This window comes from Ascidiella aspersa, chromosome 9, assembly GCF_963924565.1.
Source record: "Ascidiella aspersa chromosome 9, kaAscAspe10.2, whole genome shotgun sequence".
Taxonomy (NCBI): domain Eukaryota; kingdom Metazoa; phylum Chordata; class Ascidiacea; order Phlebobranchia; family Ascidiidae; genus Ascidiella; species Ascidiella aspersa.
In genome coordinates, this window is record NC_139455.1 from 2,466,936 (window position 1) to 2,487,142 (window position 20,207).

General features: G+C 36.7%; 1 protein-coding gene across 2 annotated transcripts; it reads left to right on the forward strand.

Moving 5' to 3' along the window:
• Positions 1–1,767: 1,767 nt before the first annotated feature.
• LOC146131862 (uncharacterized) lies at positions 1,768–9,331 on the forward strand. Of its 2 annotated transcripts, XM_083396938.1 has the most exons (8): positions 1,768–2,687; positions 2,950–3,073; positions 3,472–3,559; positions 4,355–4,546; positions 4,637–4,653; positions 5,231–5,361; positions 5,876–6,003; positions 7,447–9,331. In XM_083396938.1, the coding sequence occupies exons 1-8, from the start codon at positions 2,645–2,647 to the stop codon at positions 7,609–7,611; spliced, it is 888 nt and encodes a 295-aa protein (XP_083253064.1). In that variant the 5' UTR covers positions 1,768–2,644; the 3' UTR covers positions 7,612–9,331. The 2 variants fall into 2 exon arrangements, with proteins under 2 accessions (XP_083253064.1, XP_083253063.1); XM_083396937.1 differs by lacking the exon at positions 4,637–4,653 and having other exon boundaries at positions 1,773–2,687; positions 4,355–4,563.
• Positions 9,332–20,207: the final 10,876 nt, after the last annotated feature.

The window sequence follows — 20,207 nt, forward strand, 5'->3', positions numbered from 1 at the left end:
AGTTTAAGACCGGGACGAACTTGGCGCGCCAGAATTGGTTTTGGGCAGTATCTCCAAAAGTTGTGACGATATAAAGTTGAAATTTCGAAGGTGGTGCTTCCTAGTTTATATCGTTAAAGTTTGAACTTGTTGGCTCAACAGCTAAGAGTTAATATCGCTGAATATTAATTTAACATTTTTGAATATTAATTTTTTTTTCAATATTTTTCGCCAAAAGTGTGATTGCTGGAAAGGTGTAGGCAATACAAAGACTATGTATAAATTTCAACTTTATATCGTCACAACTTTTGGAGATATAGCCCAAAACCAATTTCGGCGCGCCAAGTTCGCCCAGGTCAGTTTAAGCACCCCTGTTTAAAAGTTTTCTTTGATTTCAAACTCAAACATACACTTATTTAATTCGTGAAATTCGGGCGTAAACAGTTAATAAATTCACGCTTGATGGCAACAATAAATCGGGCGACACATTCGACTGATTCTGTTAAGGCTAGCTCTCTATACGAAAAGGGCTGATAGCTGCCTTATAAAAGTAACATGATCCGCTTGAAAGAGCGCGCCGTATTGAGTGGACGAAGCAAGCAGACCAAGTGCGCAAAAACCACTCCACTGTGAAAAGGCGCGGTCTGACAGAGTTGCTTCTAAGCTTGGAATAAGCTTGGTTTTACTGTTTGTGCTGTGTTTTTTTGGCTGTATTTTCGTGAAAAGGAAGTGGGCAAATACTGGACAAAGTTTTTCAAGTTTTGATGCTGGTAGTTTGATTAGAAAAACCTTTTTCTGACAGTTATAGCCAGAGGAAAAATAAACACCAGTTTTGTGCTAATGCTGTTGTTGCTGATCCAAGTTTTGCAAAAACTGGCGTAAAATATCAGTACAGAAATCAGTGGCTAGTAGAAATAGTTAGCAAAACAATACAGGTATGCTGTTAATAATATGGTTAGCAAAAGTTTTTCGATGCGTTAGCTGGGCGAAAATTTTTAAGCTTTTACATTTCAAGTTCCTAAACTCCAAATTGCTCTTAATCTCATTGATTTTTTTTAAATCAGTAAGCAGTTACATATTAGGAAAACTTCAAGGTATGCTGTTAATATTATGATGATAAAGAGTTTTTTTAAGCGTTAACTATAGATGAAAATTCAAGATAAGTTTTGTATTAAAGGTATTGATGTTCCTTTTTTCAAAGTATTGTCGGAAATTCCTGTTAAATTACATTGCAGAAAATCAGTAGACAGTTAAATACGAGAAAAAGTGTTCAAGGTTGGCTTGTAAAATACTTAAAAAGAAAAAAGTTTTCCTTATCTATTCTAGAAGGAAAATTAAAGATATAGTTTTTGGATTAGGACTAGTGATGTAGCTGCTTCTAGTAGCAAATTAATTCCCAAAATGAGAGTATAATATCTGTTAATAGGTAGAAACATATTGTGAAAAACGTTTAAGGTTGGAGGTTATAGTACGTAAAAAATGAAATATCAAAAACGATACAGAAGTAGGGAGCATTTTGAATGTTTCGAATATAACTTAAGATATTGGCTGAAGGATTTAGTTAAACGTAAACTGTATATCAAGACCAATTTAGAAGTTGGTAGCAATCTGTGAACGTGTCAAATACAACTTCATCATACAAGATTTGAAAAGTAACAGTTTTTCCTTGTGTTCTAGAAGAAATTTCACGATAATTGTGTTTGCAACCGTTCAATTTTTGTAGTGAACGTCATCTCTCGTTACGTCATTGCTTACATTTTGACGTCATCGACGAAATATGTGACGTTGTTGTGAGAAACGAATAACGTAGGGCTGGATGTGGTTAAAACGTCAAAAGTTTGGGAAACGCTTTCCAAGTGCATAAATGGAGGGGAGAAAGTTAAGGCTTATAGTAACCATTAGTAATTAAACATTCTACCTTCACAAAATAACAGACGTCTTACAATACATGTTTCAACATGCGATAACATGTTTAGGTCAACGCTCTAAAAGTTTCTTCATGGGTTAAAATCTTCTTTGTAGACAGAAAGGTTATAACGGCATTTGTAAAATCCAAACATAGCAGGAAAGTAAATTCAATGTATATTTTTTGCATTTAAAAATCCGAAATTTTTTCAGTGTTACCCGCCTTACGTAGGCTACAGAACACCCTTTCTGATACTCTAGCCGTCCTTTGTGTTCAAATATAATAGAACCCCTGAACGACCAAGACAAGAAATGCCCGACTGAGTCTTGCGCTTTCGTGATTTTTGTTGTGGATGTCGCTTCCTTTGTCGTTCAATAACTACGTCACCTGGATGTCGGGTACAATTCTATACAGTGCTGGGCGCTCTGCCTAATATGGTCTGAACAGGGCGTAAGAAGAATTGCCCGACGACTGGGGTATATTTATATGTTGGTTGTGAGGAACCAAAGTTACAGTTCAGTTAGATTGCAACTTGTTAGGAGTTTGTGAATTACAGTACTGAATAATATCAGCTTAATAAAGTTTTTTTAGATTAAGTTTGTACCTTTTTATCTTTATGTTTGAAAAGCTACAATGAAATACAGTACAAAATCGGCTAATATCTGCTTATTTATATGTTTGAAGGTTTTATAAACACAAGTGATCGTTTTCGACTTTTTACCTTTATTTCCGCCATTTATTGTCTATTAACTGGTGACAATGCGTGGTTACGTACTGGGAATAACTTTGTTTATTGTGGCAGGTAAGACAATTTTTTTATTAATTACTTTGTAGCTCAATTTTGCAAAAAAATAAGCTCTGGTGTTAAACAAAGCAGACCCTAAGTAAAGTATTAGACCAAATAATGTTTACCTGTTTGTACGACACCGGCAAAACTTGTGGCACTGCTCATAAAAGCTACAAAACAAATTTTTAAGAACCCTGTAAAATACTAACACTCCAATTTGAAACAATGTATCTCCATGTGTAAGTCTAAATAGACACCTTTTTATTGTATTTCTCAGGAGTCACTTTTGCCAGCCGCGAGAAGGACTGTAACACTTTGGAAATGTCTTACGCCCTTCGCGCCTGCGAATTCAAGGTCATCGTCAACAATTCAAAATCAGAAAACCTAACTGCAACTTGCCCGTATGTTTGTTCTTTAATTTGTTTCTGTCTTTATACCCGACTGCATTCCAGTCCCTTTATTCCCGAAGATCTTTCGCGTGAAATATTTCGGCCTATTAAATATACAATAAAAACTGCCCCATTTTGAACTGTATAGTGTAAAGTTTCGGCGTACGATTGCTTGACTTTCGACTATTTTTCGTTGTAAAAACGTAGGCAAGCGCTTTTATTGATTTCAATCTCTTTAGTTTAATTTGCAACCTTCCCTTTTTAAACGGATTGTACTAGACTTGTAGTTTTTGGTAACGAATACCTGAAGTCTACTAGTTGTTTGGAAAAATGAATTGACTTGGACCTTATTTAGAAATGACTTGTTTACAAAAACAGTCGTGTATTAACGCTGTCATTTGTAAATGCAGACTGGCGTACAAAGAAGGAAAGCAATGTTTGGAAGAAGCATTCGAAATTTGCTACATGAAGAACACACAGCGGTCATCGGTCATAACTGTAAGTGAAATAAATCTATTCCTGGATCTTCTAACTTGTACTTCTATATAGGGATATACGATAATATCGGATGGGAACCGATGCCAAGTGGTAGTATCGGTACTCGTCCGATACTAAAATGGTATCGGTGCCCATCCAATACCAAGTGGTAATATCGGTACTCGTCCGATACTAGGCTGGTATCGGTGCCGATCCTATACCAAATTAAAATCGGAATTTCAGACATGATTTGCGATCCAATGTAGTAAATTCTACCTTGAAACGTAAATTTGTCAAAAAATAGTAGGTTAACAACTGGAGGTAACTAAACTTCTTAATGCTAAAATAAATTGTGGCCTAAAACTTAAAGAAAAATTTTTTTAACCTTTAACTTTTTTTTTCTATTTTGCTTGAGCATATTAATGACGACATTTGGTATCGGAATAAAATGTCAAGTATTGGACAACCCTACTTCTATATATAGCTTACAATTTATCCCCTGATCTAGTTTAACTTAGATTCGGCCAAATGGTTAGAAACATACAGAGAAAAAGGGGGTTAATCGTTTCGAAGTGGCTTTAAAAAAACACCCCTTTCTCAAAAAAAAAATTAAATTAAATAATTTTTTTTTCCGGTTTTAACTTACACCACGATTGTTCTCCTTTTGCTTCACTACCGTACCAAGAAGCTTGTCATATTTGACAAAATTTAAGCTCACTCATAATTTTAGTTTGCTAAGAGATTCAGAAAATAACAAAATATTACTTTAACGCAATAAAACCTTGACTTATTCAACGCGTAAATATGTCGCTTCAGTACCACGATAAGGAGCTGGAGATCTTCGGCGACCAGCAGAAGTACTGTGAGCAGGGAGGTCTGCGTTCCATCGGACCTTACGTTGCCGCTATGACCGACCAAGAACGAGCTAGATGCAAGGACAACGTGACCGTTGAGATGGTGGAAAAATGCGAGAGTCCTTTCTACCAAGAGTTTCAACGCGACCCGTCAAGTATCAACATGTCTTTGTAAGTCTTGTGTCATTTTTTGTGTCATTTCGCGAAGGTGTCTTTTTGGAGCGATGTCGTTTACTTGTATGTCAGCTCCAACATGTCCTTGTAAGCAGTGTTTTTTTAAGGTGTTTTTCAAATTTCTCCAGCGGTTTCCCAAATATTGGACTTGCAACTTTTTGGTATTTGAATGAAACACTTGCGGTCTCTTAAAACTACTTAGCGGTCACCCAAACCAAACCTTAAAAAAACCCTGCTTGTAAGTCTTGTGTTATTCGCGAAGGTGTCTTTTTGGAGCGATGTCGTTTACGTGTAATGTCAATTGGTGGTGGCGTGTTAAGGGCTGCAACAAGTCTTTGAATGTGTTTGAGTTGATTTATGTACGCATGACTACTGACGTCGTATTGCTACTGATACACAAAACGCAAATTAGGGTTTTAACACTATTCTTTGAAAAAAATCAAATCAGTTAAAGTTAATAGTAACATTACCAGCTACCTTTTTCCTTTAAAATAAGGAGAAAAAGTGCAAACAAACAGAATGATTCCAAGTAAATACAGCACAGACAGAGACGCCCGCAGATTAATTTCCAGGGGGCTGGGAATACGAATATATACAGTACACCCCCCCCCCGTGGGGGGCGCCCATGAGCACAGTTTATTTGAATATTTGTTTTTTGTCGCAGGCTTTATGAGCAAACACACATTTGCCAGGAATCACTGTTGAGAAAATGTCATCTCTCTTTGAATTTGATCGGATACGAAAATCCCACAAGCGCTGTGCGGGAAAACCCCTATAACCCGAGTTCTGAAAAACGTAAGTACTTTCTCGATGGCGAGTTATTATGGTTTTCTTACGTCGTTAAAGTGCATGCTATATGCACACTGTTTTGGGGTTATGGAAACGTTAACGAAATGAACCTTACTTAGTTAGATTTAAATTTTCTTCCAATCAATATATGCAATTTTGCCCACAAAATAGCCCCATGCAATATTAAATGTTTAATGTTTTTACCTAATTTCTTATTAGGAGGTACTGATTTTTTGCATAAGTGCATGCTTTTAAAAAACCTATAGCGCACAAACTGATTTGCCTTTAAGTCATAAAATATTATTGGATCCTTTCAGTGCTTTACCTGAAAGACTGTAACCTAACTAAATTTGTGTATTGATTTGGCTAGTTGACCCTCCAAAAGAATAAAGTTTATAAAACCATAATATGATAACACTAAACAAAAGGTTCAAAATCAACAAGCAACATTGATATGAGCAAGTATGAGTATATAAACGCTCAAGTATTTCAGAAGTTTTTTTTTTAATTCCGTTTGCAGGAATCGAAAGTGAGCTGCACGTGATATTGGAGGGGAAACCCCACCCTACGTCATCGAACGTGGTTGTTCCAGTGGCGATCGTGTGTTCGTTGATCGGAGTGGCGATTATCGTTGGACTCTGCGTCACGGTTAGTGCCTATGTTAGTGATTCCCAAACTGTATGCCGCGACACAATATAGTGTGCCTCGAGAGATTGTCAAGTGTGCCGCGAAACTTTTTGTAATTTCCGAAAAGAGGTTATTTGTATTACCAAGAGGCATACACGCAAGCATTTTACACCTTAATGCGCACTACTCATCACGACTTAATAATTTTGAGACATTAACATCTAGCTTGTCGTGTGTTACAGGTTACTGAAAAATTACTCTATTGTTGTTCTGTTAAATTGTGCCGCGAAATAGTTAAGATTTTTTTAGTGTGCTGGCAGTCTAAAACGTTTGGGAACCACTGGTCTACGTGTTGAAACGCATGCAGCACCTGTCGTTCTATCAGGGTAGCACTTTTTCACGTCTTCATATTTGTCCCGCAGTTATTATTAGTACACCGAAAGCCATCGCAGACTCATCGAGTCTGTCGATCTATGATGCAAGTAGGACAGGCTAGAAAAACAACGAGCCTCCAGTGAGGTTCGCACTCACGACCTCCGGTCATACTGGGCCGTCGCTCTACCAACTTGGTATTTTTACACCGATACTCCATAATTGGTGAAAAACTACCGCCATCTAAAGTGATGCAAAATTACGCCATCGCTATTCTAAGACAAGAAAATAGGAAAACTCCAAATGTAAAACCGGAATTATTCGTAATTTTAACAAGCGTTAAGAAGTTTAGACAAGCCTGTTATTTTATATATTTAGTTTTCAACGTTTAAGTTACTGCGTTTGATTATAGCAATTCTTTTGAAATGGAAATGGGTCAGTTGTAACGTAAATTATGGCTAAAATACTTTTAATTTGGGCATCAGATCGGCTCCAATACCACGTTAGTATCAAACGAGTACCGATTCTGGCATTGAATGGGCCCCGATAACATCCTGGTACAGGGTTTCTTAAATTAGAGTCCATGGACATTTGGGGATGCGTGAGCTAGTTTTAGGTTTAGGGGTCCTTTTTCTTTATTATATAATCTCGGTCTATAACTTTTAAAACTAAATTATTGTTTTAAAAAAAATTATATAATGAAAAAATGCTTTGGCGCCTTCTTCTTTAATGTAGTTAGACTTCTTTATTACAGCAGGTTTCTGAAGTCTACTTGTTTATGATATTTATTTGTGGGGTTATCTCTAAGACTTTCATTCCAACCATGGCCCACGCGGACAAAAACAAATTGTTTGATGGGTCCGCACTAAAAAAATTAAGAATCCCTAGAATCAGGATTTTGCGCAACAGCATATGGCAGACTGTATAAAATTTACTTTTTGTGTGAAATTTTAAAAGTTACAAACATTTTCGTTGATAAACTGTTATTATTAGCCATAATAAACTTTCATTAAAATATGCTACGGGCCGCAGTTGTTGATCCCTGGTTCTAGTATTATCAATCGCCTATAACTTTTATTTGCACTGCAACAGGCTCGAAAGCATTCAAAGAAGACAAAGAAGGCGAAAAAATGTGAAACCCAACAGAAAGTGAAGACCACAACCAGCTCGAAAGATGACGACACAAACGGACTTCCCGAAGCCGTTCCATTGCAGGTCGTAGTCACTGACGAAAGCGGGGGAATATCTTCAGCCTAGAAGGCTCGTGGAAGAACATAAATGCGAGAATTGATGACGTCAGCATTTTACCAACAGATGACGTTTGCATTTTAGATTCGATGACGTCACCAGCTTGAAGTCCGGTGACGTCATTTGTCCGGTTTGACGTTCTGTCGATTTTATTTACTTTTTTGAGCGTTGGTCTAGAATTCTTCCACTTTAATTTGCACTAACGAAATAAGTTGTCAAAAATAAAATTGCAAAACCTATTAAATTAGGAGGTGACGTCTTAAGTTACGTCATATCGTGAAGTCATAAAACAACTTAACTTATAAACACCCATTCTTCGAGATTGAACAGTAATTATAATACTTAGCCCATCCAAACTCAAACCCTAACTCGCACCCCGACCCAAGTAATGTTAGCAATATAAACCAACCGAACTAAAATGTTGTAGGATTCAAGACCAGCGCCCTTTTTGGTACCTTGGTATAAGTAGCAGCGAATGTTTTTGGGATTTATGCAGCGGCCTTTTGATCCTGAGCAGAAGTTCACCAGCATTCTTGTACTGAACCAAACCAAGGTTTTCCAATCTAAAAATAAACAACCTTGTACACCAATTGAAACTTTTACATCTATTGTTCTAACACCAGTTTAAATTCATTGCCAAAATCTCAATAGACCTCTCAAAGTGTATTTACACATATAGTTTGCATAATAAAATATTGTGTATTAATTGTTAAAAACTTTTCGAACAAAAAATCGAGGTCGTAATTATAGATGTCCGATACTAAACATTTCAATCTGAAACCGATACCCGAAATAAAAGTATCGCCATCCGATACCACATGACGTCATTACTATGACAAAACTAGCAAAATAGATAAAAGTAAAAGGTTGAAAAGGTAATTTTTTCGGGTTATTTGTCCAGACTTTTTGGTTAGGAAGTTTGGGGGGACCTGCTGTTGTTCGCTCACTTATTTATAAATTTACCTTCCAAGATAAAATTGTTGTGTTTAATAACAAACCATGCTTGAAATTTATTTATTAATTTGGTATCGGATCGGCACCGATACCACCCTAGTATCGTACGACTATCAATACTACAACTTGGCATCGGGTATCGGTGCCGATCCGATATTATCGGACATCCATAGTCGTAATCTATCTTTAATTTACGTTTCAGGCAGTCTAATCTAGTTGCTCATTATAAAGCTTAGCTTATATAATCACTTTTTACTTCTATGCTTTTCAATGAAGCCTTTAATTCTACCTTAGTGCCAGTTTTGTACGCTGTTGAACCAAATTTAAACTTTTAATTATGATCATCACGCGAGGTTAATGCATACTATACAAACGTTTTACACTTTCGTTTTTTCTTCAGTATGTTTATTTTGTTCTAGTAAACGTTTTACTGTTTTGTAGTAGACCTTGTTGGCCTTTTTACTTGTTGCCTTATGCATGTAGTTTTATTCTGATATAACTTTTTTCACGTTCTGTTTTATTGTTTTCAAGTAGAACTAATCGCCTTTTGTTTGTGTATTTTTTTTGTTGTTGCCTGATGGAAGACTTTAAACTTTTTTAGACGCAAAATCCAATACCAAAAAACTATATTTACGGTACTTTATTTTTTATAATTTTACTTTATGCATCTGGTTTAGAATTTAGATCAAAACATAAAACACCAATGTGATTGCTTGACGCATTAGATATTTTATATTGCTTGTTATTTTTTTTAAATAAAAGAGTCTGGATTTTGCGAATGGTGAAAAAAATGATTTAGGCTAGCTTTGAGTACAAGGCCAAAACAGGTACAGACCAGGATTAAAAGTAGAAAACATTTCTCGCCAGAATGCATGAGAGTTTTGAGATATGACGTCATAAAGCTACGCCTAAAATACTAAAAATAATAACCTGTCGGCTATCGGTATTTAATTGGAAGTAGTACACTAATATCGAACTGTTTTTTTTATATTTTAAAGCATATGTCGGGATGGCGTTGTGAAAAAGTAAATAGCCGGTGAAAAGGCTATTTTTACCGGTTCGGCATACCTTACGCTCTGTTCCGGCTTACCATTACCACTGGTACAGACCCAGTGCGCATTTTGCGGCAGGTAGCACCAGTGTTGTAATGACTTAAGTCAATGACCCTCAAATGACTTGACTTGACTTAAGTCGTTTAAGCAAAATGACTTGACTTGACTTAAGTCTTTTGGGCAAATGACTTGACTTGACTTAAGTCTTTGGGGCAAATGACTTGACTTGACTTAAGTCTTTCGGGCAAATGACTTAACTTGACTTAAGTCTTTCGGCCAAATGACTTGACTTGACTTAAGTCTTTTGGGCAAATGACTTAGGTTGAAATGAAGTGTTTTCTGTAAGACTGTTTTAATAAAATTGAGCAATTTATCCAAATGTTTGCACATAAAATAATTTGCTTGCTATATGTTGCGTATTTCTTATTTTTTAGTTTAGTTATTGCTCATAATTCTACGAGTTAAAAAATTTCAATAGTTTAACGTTTTATTTTTACGACGAGGACGTACTTGAAGTTGACTTGCTCTAATTATTACTTAACTGGGACACTTGTTATTTATTTAAAATGACTTGACTTGGTTTTAGGTTATTTACAAATGACTTGACTGGGACTTAAGTCATTTCGAAATGACTTGTTTACAACACTGGGTAGCACACCCGAGATATTTTTACAAGCGGTTTGTGTGCACATTTTAATTTGTTGAATCGTTTGAGTAGTGGTAAGATTCCGAACCTCCGGTATGCGAAAAACCTTGATTGCACACCTGCACTCACGCTTTGGCGCTGCACACACGAGGTCTCGACGTAAAGTGCAATGAAATACAGACTGGACCAGACTAAAAATTAGTTTTGTCAGCGGTAGAGGTTCCCTAAATGTTTTTAAACCTTGGGTTCATTTTAAGATTGGCTTGGACGTTTTAAAAAAAAATTATCGATTATTTATTGGTGTTTCACTGCTTGGCTGTATGTTCTGTTAATCATACTAATATTTAAGTGAAATGTACCCATTTTAGCTAACTGATTTAACTTTAGCAAAATAATTTTTAATTTTTTGATTTAACTAATCTTTTTTGCTGTTCCATACTATGCTGCTAATCTATCAAGTTAAACTTAAGCATTAATTTTGCAGTTTTTATCCTTATTGACAAAAACTTTACTGCTGATAATTGAAATATCGTTTGGCGCTGCAAGGTTTGCATTGTGACGTAACAATCATTACAGTAAGTTGGTCTTAGCCGAACTTTGGACGTCTGGTAATCAAGGTATTTTGCTGATTCCAGTTAGCACACGTAAACTTAACTGCCAGGAATAAAAACGATTTGCTGTTGACCTGTTACCCGTATTTGGTTCTACTTTGATTTATGCATTGGAAAACAATAGGTTAGTTATTAAAACGCTGCATGTGAAGAAATGTAGGCTATCAAGATGAAGAGTAGAAGTATGCTATAGTCCGTTTACGCATTTTAAGGTGGTAAAACATCAAGTTGGAACGTTTTGGCGAATCTTAAAACTCTTATAAGCTACATATAAAGCATACTGCTTATGGAAAAGATACCGCATTCTTTTTTAAAGACATTGTTTACTAAGCTTTCCATGGTAGCCATTATCTGTGTAACATTTTTAGAATCTTAATTGTTATGCGCTTTTCTGCTATACGATTATGTTAAGACTAATGTACAAAGTAAAAAGTGATTTTGAGGTTTATTTTTTATAAAACCCTCTGTTCATTTACCACAAAAATTGGCAGTTTAAACGCTAAAGAACAGTTTTCCAAGTTCGTCAGATTTAAGCTGGAGTCTTTGATATCAATACGAAACAACCCAGCTAAATAATATACTGATTTAATATTCGCGAATTTGTCGGTATTACCACGGTCAGTTAGTTTTAATTTCGTCAGATTAAGATGGAATCTTTTATATCAGTAAGAAACAAGCTAGATAGATAAATATGCCAATGTAAAATTCGTGAATTAGTCGGAGTTACAGTTAGTTTTTTTTCAATTTAGCCAGACTTAGATAAAATTAAGGCCAGTTTGTTTTTAATTTTTTCATTTTAACATGGAATCTTTTATATCAGTAAGAAACAAGCTATATGCCAATGCAAAATTCGTCAATTAGTAGGTGTTACAGTTAGTTTTTTTAATTTAGTCAGACTAAGATAAAAATTAAGGTCAGTTTGTTTTTCAATTTTGTCCGATACGATGGCATATTTGATACCAGCAATAAACAAAAACTAGCTAAATATGCCAATGCGAAAATTCGAGAATTAGTGGTTAGTACGCTCATTTTATTTTAATTTTGTCTGATTAGGATAAAATCTTTGATACCAGCAATAAACAAAAACTAGCTAAATATGCCAATGCGCAATTCGCAAACTATTCTGTTCCGAAAATGCCTTAACAGCTAAAATCGATTATAAAAGCCTACGCAATTGGGCACTCATGTGTCTTGTAGGACAGGAACATCTATTATTCCAAACGCAATCACAATCCTTTTCTCTGTCGGAAATGAGTTTTTTCGGTGGAAGAATTGCAAAGGCAAGATGTCCGAAAAAAGACTTAGACAGAACACAAAAGCGAATGACGCTTGCTAATGAGAGACGTGGCTTGCAGTGGCCATAAGCAAGCAGAGGCAGCGTAAATCACAGGGGAAATCAACGCGCTAATGACGTACGTTAGCGCAAGCTATTGACCAGTCGGCGGCAAAGCAAATTCGCGCATTAAGCTCTGCAGGTGATTTCGTGCCCAACGCCTTTCGCGAAAATGTGTTTTTTGCTAGACGTGCTGTGTTTTTGCTGTAAGTTTTTGGGCCTTAAGTTAAATCATAGGTCGTTTAGGACTAAGGATTGTGAATTGTAGTATTTTATTCAGTTTGTACTTTGGCTATACCCAATAGTACGCTTGTAATAGCGCTATTGTTTTTGTTAGTCAGGCTGTGTTTTTTGCTGTATGTTTTTGGCTTTGAACTAAACTATGGGTAGATTGGGATCAAGGATTGTGAATTGAATTGTATTGCGTTTGTAGTTTGGCAATCTCACCCTACTTTTAACTTCACTTAATTCACCTGTTATGTGTAGCGCTGTTGTTTTTCCTAAACGGCGTTTTTTGCAGTATAGGATTTTGGCCTTTAGTTAAATCAGGGCTGGGGAGCCGGAGCCGGAGCTGGAGCCCGGAGCCCGAAGCTAAGCATTTTCTCTGGAACCAGAGCCGGAGCCGGAGCCATTGTTATTATTTTTGTTGAGCCGGAGCCGGAGCCGGAGCCGGAGCCGGAGCCGGAGCCGGAGCCGGAGCCGGAGCCGGAGCCCTTTTTATTATTTTTGTGGAGCTGGAGCCATTTTTCGATTTGTGGTGCTAAAGCTAAGAAATTATATTTTGTTCCATCTCCAACGTTAGTTAGCCAAAAGCAATTTTTAAAACTTGCTATTGAATAAGAGACTGGTGGCACCGGAGCTGTAGCCGGAGTCATTGGGTATGTGTTTGATGGCTTTGGAGCCGGAGCCAAAGGATTGAGTTTTACGACTCCGGAGCTGGAGCCGGAGCCAAAGGATTGAGTTTTACGACCCTGGAGCTGGAGCCGGAGCCATTTAATAATTGCCTGATGGCTCCGGAGCTGGAGCCGGAGCTAATGTTATTTTACGGTGGCTCCCCAGCCCTGAGTTAAATGATAGGTCGTTTAGGACTAAGGATTGTGAATTGTACTATTTTACTCAGTTTGTACCTCGGCTATCCTATAGTACTTTTAATTTACCGTTATTCGCTTGTAATAGTAACGCTGTATTTTTGCAATGGGCTGCGTTTTTTGCGGTAGGTTTTTGGCCTTGAGCTGAATGTAGGGACATTTGTAGATCTGCGTTTGTACTTTTGCTATCCTACAGTACTTTTAATCTATTAATTCGCTTGTGAAATGTTGTTTATGCTGTGTTTGTTGCTGTAGGTTTTTGGCTTTGAACTATGGTTAGATTGTATTACTGCGTTTGTACTTTGGTTATCTCACCGTACTTTTAATTTCATTTAATTCACGTGCAATGGTAGCGCTATTGTTTTGCTGGACGGGCTGAGACGTTTTTTTGCGTTTTTTTTCTTTCGCAGCAAGGTTCTTGAACGTGTGAGATGTTTGCGTAAGTAAAGAAATTGCCAAGGACTGCATTTTCGCATTGTATAATTATAATAGGTACACGTTTTCGAGATTGATGGAAAGGCTATTATTTAGTTTATGTGTAATCCATATATAGTAATCCTACAAGGCAGGAAGTTAAAAACTAAAATAACTTTGTATAAAGACCGAATACTGCAGTACTACGTGTTGTTAAACTTTGTGGTTCTTTTTTCTGGACCGTGTGTTTGCAGTGCTTCCGCAGTTTTCGTAAAGTTTGGAGAAATCATGCTTCGAACTTAAATAAATCTATCCAACCATTGCAGGAGGCGACCCAACCGAATCAAACGGCAATTTTTGGGCGCGGCCCATGTGTTAAGAAACACTGTATTACAAGCTCAAATAGTACTAAGTACAACATTTGATCAACTATTTGGCGGAGAATAGCAATTTAAAACTCGTATCGACTGCGAGTATTCATGTTAGTGTTTTCAACCGTGTATACATTATTGATTATTAAAAGTGGATATAACTTGAAGACTTCAGTTGTTGTTTGTATTTATACGTCTTGTTTGCAACCTTGGCGATGCCTATGCAAATGTTCTTATACTTTTTTACCCCGGACCCCTAAAATATTTTTTTGCTTCGTGTGGACCACGGTAGGCAAGAAATTCTCAAAAATGACGTCATAAATTAACGTCACAATACAATAGACTTCAGAAATCTGCAGTTTTTGGTCCACAAAATGTGAAAATAGAATGAAGTCTAAATGCATTCAGTGCAAAAACGTTTTATTTTTAATTAAACCTCTTACTTTGAAAAATTGATTAGTTCTTAAATATGCACTAATATTTCGATTTAACCTTCCTGGACCCCTAAAACCAGTTAACGTACCCCAAGGGGTCCATGGACCCCCGTTTAAGAACCCCTGCTATAGTGTATTCCATTGCATAGCTTTGGTTTGCTTACTGGCATAGCTTTGCACGCGGCCTGAGAAATCGTGTTGCGTCCTTTTAATAATTAATAAACTTACGTAAGGGCTTATGCCAAGAACTCTAACCGCATGACGCGAAAGCTCGTTTATATAAAGTCAAACAGTTTTCTTTAGTAATGAGGCCAAGATTAGGTAACTATAGGAGTCAGATTATTATCAAGTGTTTTAAGAGTTAAGTCACTGTTTTCGAATGACGTTGACGGGATATCTGTCTAGTTTTTTTGTTAAATCTTGACAGATAGATGATTCATTGTATGAGAAGCAAGTTTACTCAGCAAATTTATCTGACGGTTTTGCGCACCTTAGAGGGAACACTGCACGCATCAAGTAATAATATCCACAGACAACGTAAAAAGAAAGGGGATTTTGATGTCTTTTTCGAAATAGCAACTAAAATGCTCATGTCCTGTAAACTGTCTCGTTTTGCTAAAAACGCCCGTTGTCTTTAATGTTATCAAACTATCGCCCACAAAAGAAAATCGCTTTCGTTTATCGTGATTAGAAAAACAAAAAACCAAACCCTGCCAGATTGACTTATTTTTGTTTACATATTTATATAGATATATAGTTTTACGTGTTACATTTAAAATTACGGGATGCTTATAGTGGTCAGATTGTGAATGGTTAGATACTTTGAGTTTCAAAACTTTTTTTTTTGAATTGAAACTTCTATCTATATTTTACACTTGAAGCATCGACACTATTAAATATGAGAACACATATTCTCACAGTATATTCTGACGTTGATAAGCTTTGTATTGACGGGACGTTTAATTAAAACTACGACCCTACATTTCTTCGAACTTTAGTCCGTATCGTACTGAAGCTATTCTGACGTCATTGTGCGCATTGTTTAATTGGAATGTCAAACAAAGAGCCAGTATGGACTTTTTGATGATTCTATGGTTCATTCGTGCAGTAACTAATATTTAAAACCTTTAAAAAGTTATACTTTCAACTTTCTGTACGGTACATTAAGGAAAAATTAATCGCTTCAAGATTTCAGAGATCACAAATAGTTAAGTACGAAAACTACCCAAATTGTTTATTAAGCCTAAATGTGCTTTAGCGATAAAAAGAGCAATACTTTTGGCTATAACTATTTACATGAAAAGATTTCAAGTTAGAAAGCGCATTAGGAATGTCCGGTACTTTTTAGTGACATATCTATGTCCGATATTTTGAACAAAGAATATCGCGATCCGATTCGATACTAAATGGGCGATTATTTTTGACCTAAAAATAAGTTATTTTACGAAAGTTTTGACCTATTAGGAATGCATTGATTTAAGCAACGCATTGTTGCGTGAAGTACTATACTAGTGTCTAGTCACTTGTTTTAATGTTTCGGTGACAACCGGTAAAACAAAAATCAGGTATTTTGGGGGCGTCTATGCAAGACTATTTTTGGATCAATTTTTTTGACAAAGATTTTGACAAACTTTGCCCTAACCTATAAATTGTGACAAAATTTAGACTTTTTTGCCAAGTCAAAAAATATTCGCCCTAATTGTCTAACATCCCTACAACCTACCCCTAAGTATAGAGCAGGGGTGGGCAAATGTATTCAATGGAAGAGCCATTTTGCAGAAAATACAAGCACCAAAGAGCCTCAAAATTATTTCAATACAAAAACGGTAAATAATGCAAGGCCAGCCGCAATAATAACACGCACAATATTTATTAATATCAGTCTTTTGTTAACTAACTCTTCGAACTCTACGTCTAATGCTACATCATAAACGGAATGCTGGCCTAAATAAAGAAAAGAAAAAGAGAGAAACGTTTATAAACGGTACCCTTGGTAACCTTTACAATTTTTTTGAAATTTTACGATTTAACTAGAAGAGCCACAAAAAACATGCCGGAGAGCCGCAGTTTGCCCACCCCTGGTATAGAGTAAAAAAATTCCCAAGATTTAAAAAAAAATGGGGGGCTTCTGTTTTCCGTTGTTTCCAATACCACGTGACGTGTGCTGGGGGCATCGATCTTAAGCGAACAAGCACAGTCGAGATAAGATGTCTTCCTGTGTGCTTTAAAGCGCAGATAAGCACCCCCCAATTATTTTGTCCCTTAGCCTCTGCCACCCGCAAAGACAGTCGCGTGGGTTTTTGCGTCTTTTGTTTGCTGTTTTGCTGATAAGACTGCCAAGCGTAATAATGTTGCTTTTGGTAATTTAATTGGCATAAATACATTTTGCGCCATGTGTTGATGGATTTTTTAAATAGGACTAACAGAAAAAAAAATATTTTGCGCGTATATAAAACTTAGAAAAACGCCTATTTTGCTTCTTTTTAATTTAGAAAAAACGCCTGACTTCGATTTTTTTATAAAAAGTATAAAAAATTAGTGTAAAAATAAGATACAAAAACCTGTTGGTTACTTGAAAATAGAAGAGAATTTTAGAAATGCGTTTTACACTTAAGCGAACTTTAACCTTATGGCCTGGAAAAATGATCTTTTAACGTTTTAATTTAATCTATTTTTCTTGTACATACATATTCGAGTGCGCGTTACATATACATCACAATACAATGCACAAGGGCTAGTTATGACGTCATCGGTATCAGATTGGCGTTATTTTTGTTTAAAATATCGCGATAAATTTTGTCTAAAATATCGGGTATCAGTATAAATAAACAGTCAAATATCGGACATCATAGACCAGTGATTCCCAACGCATGGGTCGCGACCCAAAGTTGGGTAACCTGATTATTTTTAGGGGTCGCTTGTTTTTTAAGCATATTGTATCTTTTCACAAAACTGGAAATCATAATCACATAATATGAACACTAAACGGCGAAACCGGCTGGAAGTTAAAGCTGACATGCGTGACTCTATATGCTCAAGCAAAATAACGATTTCAAAAACTCACTGAGAGCAAGCGAGCACAACTATCTCATTAGTAAATTAATAAACATACTATTTTCGGAAAAAGTAACTGCTTTTGCAGTTCAGTTTGTTTGCAACGCAATCTTGTACTTGCTTGGGTCGCAAGATTATACCAAATTAAATTTTTTTTCAAAATGGGTCGCATTGAAAACGTGTTGGGAACCACTGTCATAGAGTATAAAGCAAAACTCATATGACGAAGGTCTAAAATTTCCAAGTCTTTTTGATCCTTGATTTATGAATGCTGCCTACCACTACCATTTCAAAATTTCGTTTACCATCGATTTATTGCCAGTCGTTATATATTCACTGGGCGGTTGGGTCTCCTACGGCCAAATCTACCCCGAGTGGACACGTTTAACAGGTTGTTTGTTCAGCGACCATTGTAAGCGATGCTCTCCGGTTGTTATCTCGGATCGATTCGTTATAATTAAGCTTTTTCTCGGCAATTTAATTTTATTTTTCGAAGGCAGTGATACGTGCTAGACAGCTGCAGTTCTCGTTGGTGTATTTTAATGTTCAAAACATAGTTATGGAATCCAAATGCTAGCTAGATTGCAGGCAATGTTGTAGACAGGTCACTTTAAAATGACTTTGTCTCAGTTCGTTATTTGCAAAATAACCAAGGTTTATGTCGAGTCGTTTTATGGGTTATTTTTTGCTTGAGTCAGTTGCTGGCGCAGTCATTGCCATTAAAAGTCTAGAAATTTAAATTAAATCTGTTAAACTAACTGCTTTATTGGCATATTTTATTCTTTAAAACAACAGTTATGGCCGATTCGGACTTAATACAATGCAAGCTAGATTGGGCGTAAGATGCAGTTAAACAAGTCACTTATAAATGAGATGAATTTATTTCGTAATTTGCAAAACAACAAGGTTCAAGTCAAGTCGTTTCTCGGTTATCTTTTTCCTGAAAAAACATAGATTTTAGCTGATGAATTTGTAGCATAATGACTAGAGGTTGTAGTAAGACACAGTAATAATATCAAAGCCCATACAGAAATAGGTAGCATTTTGCAAAGGTTTCGAATATTTCGTTTTTCATGTGAAAATGTCGTACCGCACATCCCTAGCAAAATGCGACCCTAGGCCCCTCACTGGTTTACCATCCTCGCGCTATGCTTTGTCTTTGCAGCGTCCGAAATCGTTCAAACAAACAAATAAACGCGAATGAGCTATAGCTCCCTTGAGGAACGCTTTGCTCACATCGTGGGCCCGTTAATGTGATTTTAATCGGAATTAACAAGGCCACACGTCGATTTGCAATTCCCCAATCCGATATTCGCCCTCCGAGCTGGTCCTTGGACAACGGGGAACTCCCTAGGCCTTTCGCCCGTTGTACAATTTCTTGGGTGTTTTTCGTTTAACTGACCGTTTGATTACTTTTGGTTGTTGTGCTTTGTATTGATCCGGTGCGATAATGTTTAAAGGGTAAATTCTAGATTTCACGAATCTGATGAAAGATACACAAGTGCCTTTATTGACAGACAGATTATATCGGGAATTTGAACGCCAAACATAGCAGAAAAGAAAATCTAACGTGTATTGTTGTGCAATAAAACATGCAGACAAAAATTTGTTCGACAAATGTGATCTAGCCCTTCTGAAGCTGCTTTTTAACCATCAATTACGCCGGCGTAGATATCATTAGTACACCAAAAGCCGTCTCAAACCTTCCCTGCTTGCAACATTGATCGACAGATTAGGTGAGTCTGCGATGGCTTTCTGTGTACGATTTCACAAATCTGCTGTAATTTATGATTGTCTCTATAGGTTAAGTACCGCTTTTTTACAGGTCATCTTTAGTAGGAGTTTTTTAGTAAAGAAAGTAACAGAAGGTTATAGTTTTATGCGATATTCTTTTTTTATTTAAATAATTTGATAAGGTACCACTGTTTAACACAGACATGTTTAAATTATCTAACATTGCATCAATATCCTTCCAAAAAGGTAACTAAAATAACGGTTAAAAATGAATTTGTCTTTTAGCATGTATACACGCCTTATAAATGCCACACGGTTATAGGGGGATCTTTGCTATTTCAAAAATATCCCACAACAAACTCTAACCAATATATTTCGTTTTCTTCGTTCGACCTTTGTCACCCAAGCTATGACGTCACAAAACATTGACGTCATCGCGCCTGTCCCGTCTCCTTTCTCCCTCGGTTTTCCCCCCTAAGGTGTTAAGGCAACTGGGAAGTGTGCCAGGGCGTCTGCAGCTGATAACACCAACAGTCGTTGCGCCGCCAAGAGCGATTAATCAAGGCCGGCTTGTGTATTGGGAATTCGACTTCAAGATTTGAGAGACAGATCTTAAACGTAGCACGCTAGAACGCCAGTCAGTCTAGCACGCTGGTCAGTCTCTTTGTATAACCACTTGTGGTTCAAGGCTGATCCTTCCCCAAATCCGGTGACGTTATTTACTTTTTTATTGCGCGTGTGTATTGTATTAAGCGTGGAAGGGGAGAAAAAATAAAACTTAAAACTTGCTAGAATCAACCTTGTGTGACTTAGCTTGGCGAGATTTTGGCGATCTGTACTCAAGCTAGAGCCTAGTTGTGTGTGTTGTCCTTTTTCCGCAGGATTTCAGTGGCTCTGTGATTTTTTTAAAGCGT

Coding starts and splice junctions, on each gene's coding strand:
- LOC146131862 (XM_083396938.1), top strand. CDS start 2,645: ATGCGTGGTTACGTACTGGGAATAACTTTGTTTATTGTGGCAG. Junction 3,560..4,354: donor AGCGGTCATCGGTCATAACT/GTAAGTGAAATA, acceptor ATGTCGCTTCAG/TACCACGATAAGGAGCTGGA. Junction 5,362..5,875: donor TAACCCGAGTTCTGAAAAAC/GTAAGTACTTTC, acceptor TTCCGTTTGCAG/GAATCGAAAGTGAGCTGCAC.